Source organism: Trifolium pratense, linkage group LG7 (genome assembly GCF_020283565.1).
Source record: "Trifolium pratense cultivar HEN17-A07 linkage group LG7, ARS_RC_1.1, whole genome shotgun sequence".
NCBI lineage: Eukaryota > Viridiplantae > Streptophyta > Magnoliopsida > Fabales > Fabaceae > Trifolium > Trifolium pratense.
The window spans coordinates 13,956,715-13,973,990 of NC_060065.1; the positions used below are offsets into that span (position 1 = coordinate 13,956,715).

The following is a 17,276-nucleotide window of genomic DNA, read 5'->3' on the forward strand; positions in this document are numbered from 1 at the left end:
AAAATAGCGGATCGTTAAAATTTCACTATGCTAGTGTTATAGGCTTTAAGTGCAGCTATAGCAGTTACTTGAAAACAGTTTGTACTGAATCGCTTATCATGGAGCAATAGTTGTTAACATTCTGCTACGCTATAGTGCTATAGCCGCTATTTGGCAACACCGATATCTTCCATGAGTAAAGAAAGACCTAATCGATCAAATCGAAATTACGTAATGTCCTTTAGGAGAAAAAGAAAGAGTTGCTCAGTGTATCTAATAATTTGCTCAATAGTACATTTCACAAAGAAAGTAATTAAAAAATAGATTCCATAGTTTCTTCCATTGCATGAAAGAAACTTGTTCTGGCAACCATGTATCCAAAGTTGTGGACCTCACCTTGTAACAAAATCAAAAGGTTCAGCCATTATAAAATTTCTAAATTGAGAATGAACAAAAATGTATATAAACCTTTGAGATATGCACACCAAGACTCCGGTGAATCCCTGAAAATTGCATGCAAATGAAAATTCCTAGGTTCACACTAGCCCATTGTGGTGCCCTGAAATAATATAATTCCAAAAAAACTCATTAATTTCAAGAATAGAATTTGCAAGATCAGATACTAAACTTTACACTGCTAAAGTGAACAATGAATGTGGCTGTCTTGCTTTCTTTCACATGAAGAAAGAACTGATAGAAGCGATTTACCTGTTATCAGCGGGTTTGGAATCAATTTAGGGACACCGAGGGACATGAGCTCAATTTAGGGACATCGAAGGACATAAGCTCAATTTAGGGACAACGAGGGACATAAGCTCAATTTAGGGACAACGAGGGACATAAGCTCAATTTAGGGACATCGAGGGACATAAGTTCAATTTAGGGACACCGAGGGACATAAGCTCAATTGAGGGACATCGAGGGACATCGAGGGACATAAGCTCAATTTAGGGACAACGAGGGACATAAGCTCAATTTAGGGACATCGAGGGACAAAAGTTCAATTTAGGAACACCGAGGGACATAAGCTCAATTTAGGGACACCGAGGGACATAAGCTCAATTTAGGGACATCGAGGGACACAAGCTCAATTTAGGGACACCGAGTGACGTTAGCTCAATCTAGGGACATCGAGGGACATAACTTCAATTTAGAGACATCGAGGGACACAAGCTCAATTTAGGGACACCGAGGGACATAAGCTCAATTTAGGGACACCGAGGGACATAAGCTCAATTTAGGGACACCGAGGGACATAAGCTCAATTTAGGGACACCGAGGGACATAAAGTCAATTTAGGGACATCGTGGGTCATATGCTCAATTTAGGGACATCGTGGGTCATATGCTCAATTAGGGACATCGAGGGACATAAGTTCAATTTAGGGACACCGAGGGGCATAAGCTTAATTTTGGGACACCGAGGGACATATGCTCAATTTAGGGACACCGAGGGACATAAGTTCAATTTAAGGACATCGAGGGACATAAATAAGCTCATTTTAGGGACACCGAGGGACATAAACTCAATTTAGGGACACCGAGGGACATAAGCTCAATTTTGGGAGACAGAGGGACACATCCAGCACATTACCTCAATATAAGAACATCGATGTTGCTAGGCTAGCTCTAAATTGTAGTCTGTAGACACAATATAAAGTTTTCGCAACAGCATTTCAATTGCAACTATATTATGCCATAGTATTAAGGGTCACAGTGTAACCACAAGTCACAACCGGAACTGCAATTTAGCCCAACAACATTTGTAACAATTATCATATCTTCTAGCACTGTCAATTGCAAAAAATAGTGGTTCATTTAAAATTTCGCTCTGCTAGTGTTATAGGCTTATAATGCAGCTATAGCAGTTATTTGGCAACACGGATATCATCCATGAGTAAAGAAAGAGCAAATCAAATTGATATTACGTAATGTCATATAAGAGAGAAAGCAAGAGTTGCTCATTGTATCTCATAATTTGCTCAATAGTAAATTTCACAAAGAAAGTAATTAAGAAATAGATTCCATAGTTTCTTACATTGCATGAAAGAAACTTGTTCTGGCAACCATGTATCCAAAGTTGTGGACCTCACCTTGTAACAAAATCAGAAGGTTCAGCCATTATAAAATTTCTAAACTGAGAAGGAACAAAAATGTATATAAACCTTTGATATATGCACTCCTAGACTCCGGTGAATCCCTGAAAATTGCATGCAAATAAAAATTCTTAAGTTCACACTAGCCCATCGTGATGCCCTGAAATAATAAAATTCCAAAAAAACTCATTAATTTCAACAATAGAATTTGCCAGATTAGTTGCTAAACTTTACACTGCTACAATGAACAATGAATGTGGCTGTTTTGCTTTCTTTCACACGACAAAAACTTTCAAATATAATTATATCTGATAATCCTAAGTAAATTCAATGTTAAAGCATCCCCAAAATCAGATGATAGAAATATAAGCAAAGTGAATGAAAAGAAAAAACTTAGAATTGAGTGAAACACTTTTAAATAGCTGGATTTAAGTGCTCAGCGCAATGGTTATCAATCAGATCAAGATTCAAATTGTGAATCAGAAGACTTTTTTTTTTTTTTTCAGAAACGTGAATTGAATCTTATCATTAATAGTAAGTTATATTGGCAATAAAAATGTCATTTTTAAGTAAAAAAACCAAGTGAAACAACAAAATGATAAGCAGATATATCATATATGAACATCAAATTATTTCAAGATTCAAATCATATATCATACGACACAAAGGAAAAAAAGAAAATAACAGTTTGATTATACAAAGTTGACAGAAAAAAAAAAAGTAATTGTCTACACTAAGTTTAAGCAGTGATTTATTATAACGCACCAGAATTCAACATGGGATTATGTCCTTGGTAGCTTCTTCGGCTTGTTAGGATCCGTAGCGGCAAGGTTCATCTGTTTCCTTCCTGTTACACTTCAACAAAAAAATTGACTTAAAAACCAGATCGAACGATTCATTACAAATTGTTGATAAAAATTGTTCATCTAAAACCTAAAAATCAAAATAAAAAAACGCAAAAAAAGAATAAAGAATGGATAGAAGCGATTTACCTATTATCAGCGGGTTTGGAATCAATTTAGGGACATTGAGGGACAACGGCTCAATTTAGGGACATCGAAGGACATAAGCTCAATTTAGGGACATCGAGGGACATAAGCTCTATTTAGGGACACCGAGGGATATAAGATAAATTTAGGGACATCGGGGGGGCATAAGCTCCATTTAGGGACATCGAGGGACATAAGCTCCATTTAGGGACACCGAGGGACATAAGCTCAATTTAGGGACATCGAGGGACATAAGCTCAATTTAGGGATATCGAGGGACATAAGCTCAATTTAGGGACACCGAGGGACATAAGCTCAATTTAGGAACATCGAGGGACATAAGCTCAATTTAGGGACACCGAGGGACAAAAGTTCAATTTAGGGACACCGAGGGACAAAAGTTCAATTTAGGGACACCGAGGGACATAAGCTCAATTTAGGGACACCGAGGGACATAAGCTCAATTTAGGGACACCGAGGGACATAAGCTCAATTTAGGGACATCGTAAGCTCAATTTAGGGACACCAAGGGACATAAGCTCAATTTTGAGACACCGAGGGACATACGCTCAATTTAGGGACACCGACGGACATAAGCTACATTTAGGGACACCGAGGGACATAAGGTCAATTTAGGGACACCGAGGGACATAAGCTCAATTTAGGGACATTGAGGGACATAAGCTCAATTTAGGGACATCGAGGGTCATATGCTGAATTTGGACACCGAAAGAGATAAGCTCAATTCAGGGACATCGAGGGTCATATGCTGAATTTGGAAACCTTGGGACATAAGCTCAATTTTGGGACATCGAGGGACATAAGCTCAATTTTGGGACAGCGAGGGTCATAAGCTCAATTTAGGGACACCGAGGGACATAAGCTCAATTTAGGGACATCGAGGGACATAAGCTCAATTTAGGGACACCGAGGAACATAAGCTAAATTTAGGGACACCGAGGAACATAAGCTAAATTTAGGGACACCGAGGAACATAAGCTCAATTTAGGGACATCGAGGGTCATATGCTTAATTTGGACATCGAGGGACATAAACTCTATTTTGGGACATCGAGGGACATAAGCTCTATTTTGGGACATCGAGGGACATAGGCTCATTTTAGGGACATTGAGGGTCATAAGCTCAATTTAGGGACATCGAGGGACATAAGCTCAATTTAGGGACATCAAGGGTCATATGCTCAATTTGGAAATCGAGGGACATAAGCTCAATTTAGGGACACCGAGGGACATAAGCTCAAGTTAGGCACACCAAGGGACATAAGCTCAAGTTAGACACACCGAGGGACATAAGCTCAATTTAGGCACACCGAAGGACCTAGGCTCAATTTAGGGACACAGAGGGACATATGTTCAATTTAGGGACACCGAGGGACATAAGCTCAATTTAGGGACACCTAGGGACACATCCAGCACATTACCTCAATATAAGAACATCGATGTTGCTAGCATAGTTCTAAATTGTTGTCTGTATATTTAGCCAAACAACATTTGTAACAATTTAGCCAAACAACATTTGCAACAATTATAATATCTTCTAGCACTGTCAATTTCAAAAAATAGCGGATCGTTAAAATTTCACTATGCTAGTGTTATAGGCTTTAAGTGCAGCTATAGCAGTTACTTGAAAACAGTTTGTACTGAATCGCTTATCATGGAGCAATAGTTGTTAACATTCTGCTACGCTATAGTGCTATAGCCGCTATTTGGCAACACCGATATCTTCCATGAGTAAAGAAAGACCTAATCGATCAAATCGAAATTACGTAATGTCCTTTAGGAGAAAAAGAAAGAGTTGCTCAGTGTATCTAATAATTTGCTCAATAGTACATTTCACAAAGAAAGTAATTAAAAAATAGATTCCATAGTTTCTTCCATTGCATGAAAGAAACTTGTTCTGGCAACCATGTATCCAAAGTTGTGGACCTCACCTTGTAACAAAATCAAAAGGTTCAGCCATTATAAAATTTCTAAATTGAGAATGAACAAAAATGTATATAAACCTTTGAGATATGCACACCTAGACTCCGGTGAATCCCTGAAAATTGCATGCAAATGAAAATTCCTAGGTTCACACTAGCCCATTGTGGTGCCCTGAAATAATATAATTCCAAAAAAACTCATTAATTTCAAGAATAGAATTTGCAAGATCAGATACTAAACTTTACACTGCTAAAATGAACAATGAATGTGGCTGTCTTGCTTTCTTTCACATGAAGAAAGAACTGATAGAAGCGATTTACCTGTTATCAGCGGGTTTGGAATCAATTTAGGGACACCGAGGGACATGAGCTCAATTTAGGGACATCGAAGGACATAAGCTCAATTTAGGGACAACGAGGGACATAAGCTCAATTTAGGGACAACGAGGGACAAAAGCTCAATTTAGGGACATCGAGGGACATAAGTTCAATTTAGGGACACCGAGGGACATAAGCTCAATTTAGGGACATCGAGGGACATAAGCTCAATTTAGGGACAACGAGGGACATAAGCTCAATTTAGGGACATCGAGGGACAAAAGCTCAATTTAGGGACACCGAGGGACATAAGCTCAATTTAGGGACACCGAGGGACATAAGCTCAATTTAGGGACAACGAGGGACATAAGCTCAATTTAGGGACAACGAGGGACAAAAGCTCAATTTAGGGACATCGAGGGACATAAGTTCAATTTAGGGACACCGAGGGACATAAGCTCAATTTAGGGACATCGAGGGACATAAGCTCAATTTAGGGACAACGAGGGACATAAGCTCAATTTAGGGACATCGAGGGACAAAAGCTCAATTTAGGGACACCGAGGGACATAAGCTCAATTTAGGGACACCGAGGGACATAAGCTCAATTTAGGGACATCGAGGGACACAAGCTCAATTTAGGGACACCGAGTGACGTTAGCTCAATCTAGGGACATCGAGGGACATAACTTCAATTTAGAGACATCGAGGGACACAAGCTCAATTTAGGGACACCGAGGGACATAAGCTCAATTTAGGGACACCGAGGGACATAAGCTCAATTTAGGGACACCGAGGGACATAAGCTCAATTTAGGGACACCGAGGGACATAAGCTCAATTTAGGGACACCGTGGGTCATATGCTCAATTTAGGGACATCGTGGGTCATATGCTCAATTAGGGACATCGAGGGACATAAGTTCAATTTAGGGACACCGAGGGGCATAAGCTTAATTTTGGGACACCGAGGGACATATGCTCAATTTAGGGACACCGAGGGACATAAGTTCAATTTAAGGACATCGAGGGACATAAATAAGCTCATTTTAGGGACACCGAGGGACATAAACTCAATTTAGGGACACCGAGGGACATAAGCTCAATTTTGGGAGACAGAGGGACACATCCAGCACATTACCTCAATATAAGAACATCGATGTTGCTAGGCTAGCTCTAAATTGTAGTCTGTAGACACAATATAAAGTTTTCGCAACAGCATTTCAATTGCAACTATATTATGCCATAGTATTAAGGGTCACAGTGTAACCACAAGTCACAACCGGAACTGCAATTTAGCCCAACAACATTTGTAACAATTATCATATCTTCTAGCACTGTCAATTGCAAAAAATAGTGGTTCATTTAAAATTTCGCTCTGCTAGTGTTATAGGCTTATAATGCAGCTATAGCAGTTATTTGGCAACACGGATATCATCCATGAGTAAAGAAAGAGCAAATCAAATTGATATTACGTAATGTCATATAAGAGAGAAAGCAAGAGTTGCTCATTGTATCTCATAATTTGCTCAATAGTAAATTTCACAAAGAAAGTAATTAAGAAATAGATTCCATAGTTTCTTACATTGCATGAAAGAAACTTGTTCTGGCAACCATGTATCCAAAGTTGTGGACCTCACCTTGTAACAAAATCAGAAGGTTCAGCCATTATAAAATTTCTAAACTGAGAAGGAACAAAAATGTATATAAACCTTTGATATATGCACTCCTAGACTCCGGTGAATCCCTGAAAATTGCATGCAAATAAAAATTCTTAAGTTCACACTAGCCCATCGTGATGCCCTGAAATAATAAAATTCCAAAAAAACTCATTAATTTCAACAATAGAATTTGCCAGATTAGTTGCTAAACTTTACACTGCTACAATGAACAATGAATGTGGCTGTTTTGCTTTCTTTCACACGACAAAAACTTTCAAATATAATTATATCTGATAATCCTAAGTAAATTCAATGTTAAAGCATCCCCAAAATCAGATGATAGAAATATAAGCAAAGTGAATGAAAAGAAAAAACTTAGAATTGAGTGAAACACTTTTAAATAGCTGGATTTAAGTGCTCAGCGCAATGGTTATCAATCAGATCAAGATTCAAATTGTGAATCAGAAGACTTTTTTTTTTTTTTTCAGAAACGTGAATTGAATCTTATCATTAATAGTAAGTTATATTGGCAATAAAAATGTCATTTTTAAGTAAAAAAACCAAGTGAAACAACAAAATGATAAGCAGATATATCATATATGAACATCAAATTATTTCAAGATTCAAATCATATATCATACGACACAAAGGAAAAAAAGAAAATAACAGTTTGATTATACAAAGTTGACAGAAAAAAAAAAAGTAATTGTCTACACTAAGTTTAAGCAGTGATTTATTATAACGCACCAGAATTTAACATGGGATTATGTCCTTGGTAGCTTCTTCGGCTTGTTAGGATCCGTAGCGGCAAGGTTCATCTGTTTCCTTCCTGTTACACTTCAACAAAAAAATTGAATTAAAAACCAGATCGAACGATTCATTACAAATTGTTGATAAAAATTGTTCATCTAAAACCTAAAAATCAAAATAAAAAAACGCAAAAAAAGAATAAAGAATGGATAGAAGCGATTTACCTGTTATCAGCGGGTTTGGAATCAATTTAGGGACATTGAGGGACAACGGCTCAATTTAGGGACATCGAAGGACATAAGCTCAATTTAGGGACATCGAGGGACATAAGCTCTATTTAGGGACACCGAGGGATATAAGATAAATTTAGGGACATCGGGGGGGCATAAGCTCCATTTAGGGACATCGAGGGACATAAGCTCCATTTAGGGACACCGAGGGACATAAGCTCATTTTACGGACATTGAGGGTCATAAGCTCAATTTAGGGAAATCTAGGGACATAAACTCAATTTAGGGACATCGAGGGTCATATGCTCAATTTAGGGACACCGAGGGACATAAGTTCAATTTAGGGACACCGAGAGACATAAGCTCAATTTAGGGACACCGAGGGACATTTGCTAAATTTAGGGACACCGAGGGAGATAAGTTCAATTTAGGGACATCGAGGGACATAAGCTCAATTTAGGGACATCGAGGGACATAAGCTCAATTTAGGGACACCGAGGGACATAAGCTCAATTTTGGGACACCGAGGGGCATATGCTCAATTTAGGGACACCGTATATGCTCAATTTAGGGACACCGTATATGCTCAATTTAGGGACATCGAGGGACAAAAGTTCAATTTTGGGACATCGAGGGACATAAGTTCATTTTACGAACATTGAGGGTCATAAGCTCAATTTAGGGACATCGAGGGACATAAGATCTATTTAGGAACATCGAGGGTCATATGCTCAATTTGGACATCGAGGGACATAAGCTCAATTTAGGGACACTGAGGGACATAAGTTCAATTTAGGGACATCGAGGGACATAAGCTCAATTTAGGGACATCGAGGGACATAAGCTCAATTTAGGGACACCGAGGGACGTAAGCTCAATTTAGGGACACCGAGGGACGTAAGCTCAATTTAGGGACACCGAGGGACGTAAGCTCAATTTAGGGACACCGAGGGACGTAAGCTCAATTTATGGACCCCGAGGGACTTAAGCTCAATTTAGGGACACCGAGGGACATAAGATCAATTTAGGGACACCGAGGGACATAAGTTCAATTTAGGGACACCGAGGGACACATCCAGCACATTACCTCAATATAAGAACATCGATGTTACTAGCATAGTTCTAAATTGTAGTCTGTAGACACAATATAAAGTCTTCGCATCAGTATTTCAATTGCGACTATATTATTCCATAGTATTAAAGGTCACGGTGTAACCACAAGTCACAACCGGAACTGCAATTTAGCCCAACAACATTTGTAACAATTATCATATCTTCTAGCTCTATCAATTGCAAAAAATAGCGGTTCATTAAAATTTCGCTATGCTAGTGTTATAGGCTTATAGTGCAGCTATAGCAGTTATTTGGCAACACCGATATCTTCCATGAGTAAAGAAAGAGCTAATCAAATAGATGTTACGTAATGTCCTATAAGAGAGAAAGCAAGAGTTGCTCATGTATCTAATAATTTGCTCAATTGTACATTTCACAAAGAAAGTAATTAAGAAATAGATTCCATATTTTCTTATATTGCATGAAAGAAACTTGTTCTGGCAACCATGTATCCAAAGTTGTGGACCTCACCTTCTAACAAAATCAGAAGGTTCAGCCATTATAAAATTTCTAAACTGAGAAGGAACAAAAATGTATATAAACCTTTGATATATGCACTCCTAGACTCCGGTGAATCCCTGAACATTGCATGCAAATGAAAATTCCTATGTTCACACACTAGCCCCTCGTGGTGGCCTGAAATAATATAATTCCAAAAAACTCATTAATTTCAACAATAGAATTTGCAAGATCAAATGCTAAACTTTACACTGCTACAATGAACAATGAAGGTGGCTGTTTTGCTCTTTTACACGACAAAAACTTTCAAGTATACTATATCTCATAATCCACAAGTCACAACCGCGACTACAATTTAGAACCATATAGTGATGTATAAGAATATATTGACAGTTTACTCGGCACAGATAAACTTCTCGATTCCACATCCATTTCTGTCAAAATTTGGTGGCAGTTTAGCTTCCCAGGGCTTATTTGTCTTCACATTATCCGTATCTGCATAAACCACACCATATAAGTTGCACTTGCAAGAGCCAAACAACATTTGTAACAATTATCATATCTTCTAGCACAGTTAATTGCAAAAAATAGCGGTTTGTTAAAATTTCGCTATGCTAGTGTTATAGGCTTATAATGCAGCTATAGCCATTACTTGAAAACACTTTGTGCTGAATCATGTATCATGGAGCAATAGTAGTTTGTTAACATTCTGCTACACTGTAGTGATATAGCCGCTATTTGGCAACAGGGATATCTTCCATGAGTAAAGAAAGAGCTAATCAAATCAATATTACTTAATGTCCTATAAGAGAGAAAGCAAGAGTTGCTCATTGTATCTCATAATTTGCTCAATAGTACATTTCACAAAGAAAGTAATTAAGAAATAGATTCCATATATAGTTTCTTACATTGCATGAAAGAAACTTGTTCTGGCAACCATGTATCCAAAGTTGTGGACCTCACCTTGTAACAAAATCAGAAGGTTCGGCCATTATAAAATTTCTAAACTGAGAAGGAACAAAAATGTATTTACCTTTGATATATGCACTCCAAGACTCCGTTGAATCCCTGAATATTGCATGCAAATGAAAATTCCTAAGTTCACACTAGCCCATTGTGGTGCACTGAAATAATAAAATTCCAAAAAAACTCATTAATTTCAACAATAGAATTTGCAAGATCAGATGCTAAACTTTACACTGCTACAATGAACAATGAATGTGGCTGTTTTGCTTTCTTTCACACGACAAAAACTTTCAACTATAATTATATCTCATAATCCTAAGTAAATTCAATGTTAAAGCATCCCCAAAATCATATGATAGGAACATAAGCAAATTGAATGAAAAGAAAAAACTTAGAATTGAGTGAAACACTTTTAAATAGCTGGATTTAAGTGCTCAGCGCAATGGTTATCAATCAGATCAAGATTCAAATTGTGAATCAGAAGACTTTTTTTTCAGAAACGTGAATCGAATCTTATCATCAATAGTAAGAAAATATGGCAATAAAAATGTGATTTTTAAGTAAAAAAAAAAAAAAACAAGTGAGACAACACAATGATAAGCAGATATATCATATATGGACATCAAATTAATTCAAGATTCAAATCATATACCATACGACAAAAAGTAAAAAAAGAAATCATATATCAAATTAATTCAAGATTCAAATCGAAATAAAAACCAGATGGAACGATTCATTACAAATTGGAGATGAAAATTGTTCATCTAAACCCTAAAAATCAAAATCAGAAAATCGCAAGAAAAATAAAAAAGAATGGATAGAAAAGATTTACCTGTTATCAAGTTTAGCCTTCGGCATGATGAAAAAATCGAGAACAAGTTACGGAGCGAGTGGAGTGAGCGAGTTACACGAACGTGTTGCGTTATGATGAATGACGGAGAAGGAAAGAGTGTTGCAAAGAGAAAACAAATTGGGTAGAATGAATCGATTATGAATTAGGATGAAATTGAATTCAAGAGTTAGTGATAATGAAAGATTAAAGTAGCGATAGTGACAACAAAGAACCCTAATCAAGAAACTATCTCTGAATTTAGAGTTAAAAAGGAATGTTGTGTTTCAAAGGAGTGTGAGAGAGATAGAAAGAGAGAATTTGGGGATTAAGAGATTTTGAGTGTGGAGAATGATTTATGAATTATGAGTTTGTGATTTGAACATTGAATAATTAAGATTTCAAATCAAAACTACCGTTTTGTCAAAAAAAAAAATCAAAACTTTCGTTTTTTTTTTCTTTTTCTGCATTGTGAGTTATAGAATTTTGATTTATTTTTCTAAATATGGAAAATTGTGTTAAAAAAAATTAATATTTAAAAAGTTAAATGCACACATTTCAGTATATTATTTCTATTTTTACTTTCTTAACATGTGTTATTTGTGTAAATATTAACATTTTTTTTAATTAAAAAAACAAAATAAAAAAAAAAGAAAGGACCAAAAAAAACCAAAAACTTAATTCAATAAACTTAGGGTCCGTTTGGCCTAGCTTTTTTTAGGTGCAGAAGTTCTTTTAATCATAAAGCTAGAAATAATAGTTTTTTTAACTAAAGTTAAAATTGTTTGGTAAATCTTAAATTTTTTTATAAAAAAAAGTTAAAAGTTGTTGTTTTTTATTATAATAGGGTTAAAATATATATTTGATAATATATTATTATTTTTTCTAAAATATAGAAACTGTTTTTTTTTTTTTACTATAACTTTTAGAAATTGTTGTTTGGCCTAGCTTCTTACTTTTAAGTAAAAAAGAAGTGGAAAAAAAGTCAGGCCAAACGGGCCCTTAATACCCGAAGAACTTAGAAAACTCAATTATATTTTTCATTATGAATTCCAAAAGAATTCAATAATTTAGATTTTGGATAACTTGAAAAAATCTTAGTTTTGATTATGAGGGACTTTTTGGAGCCGAAACATCATCATCACTTAAATCTTATTTAAAACCCTAAATTGCGATCTTGCCAGCGACATATCGGTTTTTTGGGTAGATGAAACCACAATGTAACTGCGATTAGGCTACATCGGTTGCATTTGATCGCAAATCTATGCAATTCTTTGTAATATCATATATTGCATTCAGCCACAATTTTCTACAATATCAAAGACCGCTATGCACCCTCGTCTCTTAAAACCCTATTTAAAACATACTTAATTGCAATTATAATCGCAACCGCTATTTAAAACTTACATAACCACCATATCACTTTACTAATCAAAGAAAAGCCAAATCTTTAGACAAAAAATGGCACGCTCTAGCAACAAGAATGAGTTCATAAAGATAACATAATCATAAGGAAACTACTAGCACATTGAAAATGACATGTACACATAACAAACACTAAAAGGTTTTAGCACAAAAAAAAGAAACACGACTCAAAATTAAGGAGGGTGGTTTGTTTAAGAGTAAAACGAGAAGTAATGATAATTCAATGAACAAAAACAAAACCCTGTAACTGTGGAAATGAGTGGAAAGGAGAGGGTAAAAGCGGTACCTTTATGGAGCAAGAAAAAAAGTAATGAGAAGGTTGGTGTGGAAAATGCTCTCCACCAAGGTAGTAGATTTTTTTTTGTAAAGTAGCCTAGTGGCTAGAAAATCTACCTTAAATGTGAATAAGTGAAGTGTCCCGGGTTCGAAGCCGGACTCCTGCACATGTAGTGCGATTTTCCTACCAATTGAGCTAAGCTCACGGGGACGTGTAGTAGATTGTTTTATTCCTTTTTAAGTGTTATTTTAGCATAAAGTTCTTTCATCGATGTAGTGAATTGTATTATTCTTTTTTAAATTCCAACCTCATTTAGCACGTACACTTTTCAACTTTCCATTAAAATTTTATGGAAAATGTGAAATAGAGTTATTTGACAAAATAAATATAAAATTCAGTATAATATATATATATATATATATATATATATATATATATATATATATATATATATATATATATATATATATATATATATATATATATATATATATATATATATATATATATATATATATATATATATATATATATAAGATTTTTTTAGCAATAATCTTTTTATAGTCATCTTATTTTTATTTTTATTGACAATATAGTCATCTTATTTTATTATCCCAAAAATCTTACATCCATCGAATGAGATAGCTACTCATTAGTCATTACAAATGAGTTAATTAGTTTACTCAAGAGTAAAAATATCTTAACAATCTTTACCAAAAAAAATCTTAACAATTTTAACCTTTATCCATATTTATATTTCTAAATTTCCAATAATTCTCAAATTTGAAAATTTCCTTCCGTAATATTTTCACAAAGTTTGACTCTATATAATTCATATAATAATTAGTTTAGTAATCCTCAACCATTAATTAATTTTAAATTGACCTATTTTAATTTCAATTTCATTTTCATTTTCACTTTCACGCAATAAAACAATCTCAACCGTTTATTTTAATTAGACGGCTCAAAGCCATAACAGCATAGCAGAAAATCTTGTTCCCATATCTCACCTTTTTTCACGCTCCTACTAGCTACTCTACTCCCTCCACTACATATATTGTTGGATATCAATATTTTCAACCTACAAATGAAGAACAAAAACTAAACATTAGTACAAATGAATATTGTTGGATATCAATACATAGCACCATAGTAGAAATATTAAGATTAGTACAAATAAACATTGAGTGAAAATGTCAAATATTAAGATTTAGAAATGAGTAGAAAAAAAATGCGGGGTGGTGGTTATGAAGAGTGAGAGTGAACCTAGTAGTCACTAAACTTTCTCATTTATAAGTTATATTTGGAGGAATGTAAAAGGATGCATACAATTATTATGATGATTTTTTTGGTTACTTATACAATTATGAGAGTGAACCTATAAGTTATATTTGCTACTTATGAACACAAGTATAATTTTTAATTTAGTTTTATATGAAATATTTTTATTTATTTATTTATTTATAAAAATAATAAAAAGTTCAAATTGATGAAAGGTCAATGAAAAGTCGTAAGTTACAAACTATTGTTATTTTATTAAAATATCAATTATTTATATTTTTTATTAATAGTATAGGAAAAAAGTAGTTGAAAAATTGCACAAATGAAAAAAAAATGATCAAAAAAAAAATTGAATTAATTTGAATAATAAATAAAACTCAGCTCAACAAAGTCAATATATCAGCACAAGGCAAACATGACTACCTCTAACATACAAAAGTAAAAAAGCAAAGGTAAGAAAAAAAAAGTAAAAAAGCAAAGCAAGTTGCGACTATATACCACGATGCATAAAAAGAAAATTAAGTTCTCATACTATTACACTATTAGAATAAAATATAATGCACCTCTTCAAACTTATGAATATTAACAGATATTCACTAAAAATTATATTAATTGTCCTTAATATACACAAATATACTATGTAGGTTAATATTAAACAATTTTTTTTTTTTAAATAACCTTCTTATTTTTAATATAGATTTATATTAAATATAACCATGTTACTATATTTAAAATATTAACAATCATTTAATTATATATGATTATACTTATCATAATTATTATTTTTATTGATAAAAAATATTTTAAATGTGTGTTTTAATCAAACCCATGAAATGAAAGAAAAAAATAAATTATCTATAAAAAAGAGTACTGCATTCTAATAAGCACTACTAAATTAAATTGAAAATCCGAATAAAAATTATTAAATAAAAAAATTCAAAGCAAAATGAGCGGAGAAAAACCTCATCGAAAAAAAAAAACCAAACAATAGACAAAAAAAAATCGAGACTAATAAAATCGGGATAAAATTTCACCAAGTGAATAATTGATAAGAAACTTCAAGAGAACGGGAGGGAGGTAAGTTGATAAGTTATTTGGCATCTTAAATTGTATAGAAGGGAGTAAGCAGTAACGTTGTTATTTGATAGGTAATTTTCAGAACACGAGATCACGTGATAAAAAATGTCAAAACCACCATACTTATTAGTTCAACATTACTCATGAGCAATATTTTCACAAAGTATAATTATGTATGACCTCCAACTCTTATTGAAAATAAATAAATAAGGGATACATTAAAAATAAAAAAGCAAAGTAATTTGTGACTAAAATTGCAACTCATATAATGAAAACTAAGATTTTATACGATGACACAATTAAAATAAAATATGATACATCATTTCAATAAAAATTATTTTAATTCTGAACAACTTTTTTTGTTTTTACACATATATAATATTAAATATAACCGTATCGTAAAAAGTATTTAACAATGTTTTTTAATCGAATGTGTGATTATACTTATCACAATTATTATTTTTAATTTATAAAAATATTTTAATTATGTATTTTAATCGATGGGTTTACCCCTAGTTATATATTATGATAAGATAAGATGTATCATAATAATACTAGGTATTATTATGAGTAATATATATACTGTAATTCTCATTGGGAGAGGCATGAGTGATATATATACTGTAGTAGCATATAAGGAATAAAGCTAATGCAATTGTCATTGCTGTTTCTAGTTACTCTCAGACACAATTTTATATATATAGTTGCAAAAGTCAGAACAAAAAAAAAGTTGCAAATTAACACACTCTGCCTAAATTCAAGCGGGAAATAGGGACATTCTTCTTCCATTGAATATTCTTTGCAATAAATAATATAGTTGCAAGTTTAATTGGTTGAAGAGGTTGGCCGTTGATCACTCATGATGACTTCTTCCACACAATTTTGAGAGGTAGTCTCACCTTTGGCATTCAATTTTAGGGACCCTTAGCTATAAATAATATTCTTGTGGTGTGTGATGTTTGAAAGATTACCAATTTATATACTTGATTATTTAATGAACAAAGCAATGTTTTATTTATATACAAGAGGTGATGATGCACCATAAACTAACATGTAACAAACTATAACCACCTCTAACTAACTTTAATTAACTTGAATTGTTATCAAGTTCAACTTGGACATGAGAAATGTACGTGAATGGCTTCGGCAACCTGGACATATTGAAAAATTCAGCTATTCAGTTTTATGATGAGACTTGTAACAATTTCATGACTCCAACTTGAAGTTTTTCTCGAACCAAGTGGCAATCTATCTTAAGATGCTTGGCCCTTTCATGAAAGACGAGGTTAAAAAATATGTGGAGGGTACTGTGATCGGCACAACATAAAACTGGCGGTCTGGAACATGTGACTTGCAAATCACGCAACATGTATAAGATCCATTCGAGCTCGCATGTTGCAGCTGCTAGTGCTTTATACTCAGCTTCAGATGATGATCTAGAGACGGTGCTTGTTTCTTGGTTCTCCACAAATAGTAATCACTGCTAAATGGAATATTAAGTATGACTTAATTGTGAGACTACATTAGCATATAGGACGCCATTTTTAAAATATCCACAGTCAAACTTTAATTTGAATCGAGATAATAATTAATTAGAGAGACTTATTTGTAATTATATAAATAAGTAGAGACTTATTAATTATTTAATCTACAAAATTAGAAATACACGATACATGAGGTATGGTGCGTTTAAATTAAACACAGCGCCATAAGATATGGTGCGCGCCGATGAATCTATAAATAAGGCTTTTCGACTGCAAAGGTTCTGCGCTACAAGATGTATAACTTCACCATCACTGATTCATGATCGTTCGTATTGAGGGAATATTAAGGATTTGAAGATAAGGGTTTGTTGGCTAATATATATTTTCATGCTTTCGACTCCAA

General features: G+C 34.0%; 1 protein-coding gene across 14 annotated transcripts; it reads right to left on the reverse strand.

Moving 5' to 3' along the window:
- LOC123895668 (probable ADP-ribosylation factor GTPase-activating protein AGD15) lies at positions 1-11,699 on the reverse strand. 14 transcript variants are annotated; one of them, XR_006804476.1, is made up of 10 exons: positions 11,333-11,699; positions 10,568-10,658; positions 9,933-10,029; positions 9,619-9,711; positions 7,730-7,819; positions 7,034-7,124; positions 2,840-2,921; positions 2,017-2,234; positions 448-538; positions 1-375 (listed from the first exon to the last, which is right to left on the reverse strand). XR_006804476.1 is itself a non-coding variant. In XM_045946136.1 (5 exons), the coding sequence occupies exons 1-5, from the start codon at positions 11,356-11,358 to the stop codon at positions 9,687-9,689; spliced, it is 294 nt and encodes a 97-aa protein (XP_045802092.1). In that variant the 5' UTR covers positions 11,359-11,699; the 3' UTR covers positions 8,812-9,686. The 14 variants fall into 14 exon arrangements, 1 of the variants encoding a protein (XP_045802092.1); XR_006804483.1 differs by lacking the exon at positions 2,017-2,234; XR_006804485.1 differs by lacking the exon at positions 448-538 and having other exon boundaries at positions 2,144-2,178; positions 2,840-2,929.
- Positions 11,700-17,276: the final 5,577 nt, after the last annotated feature.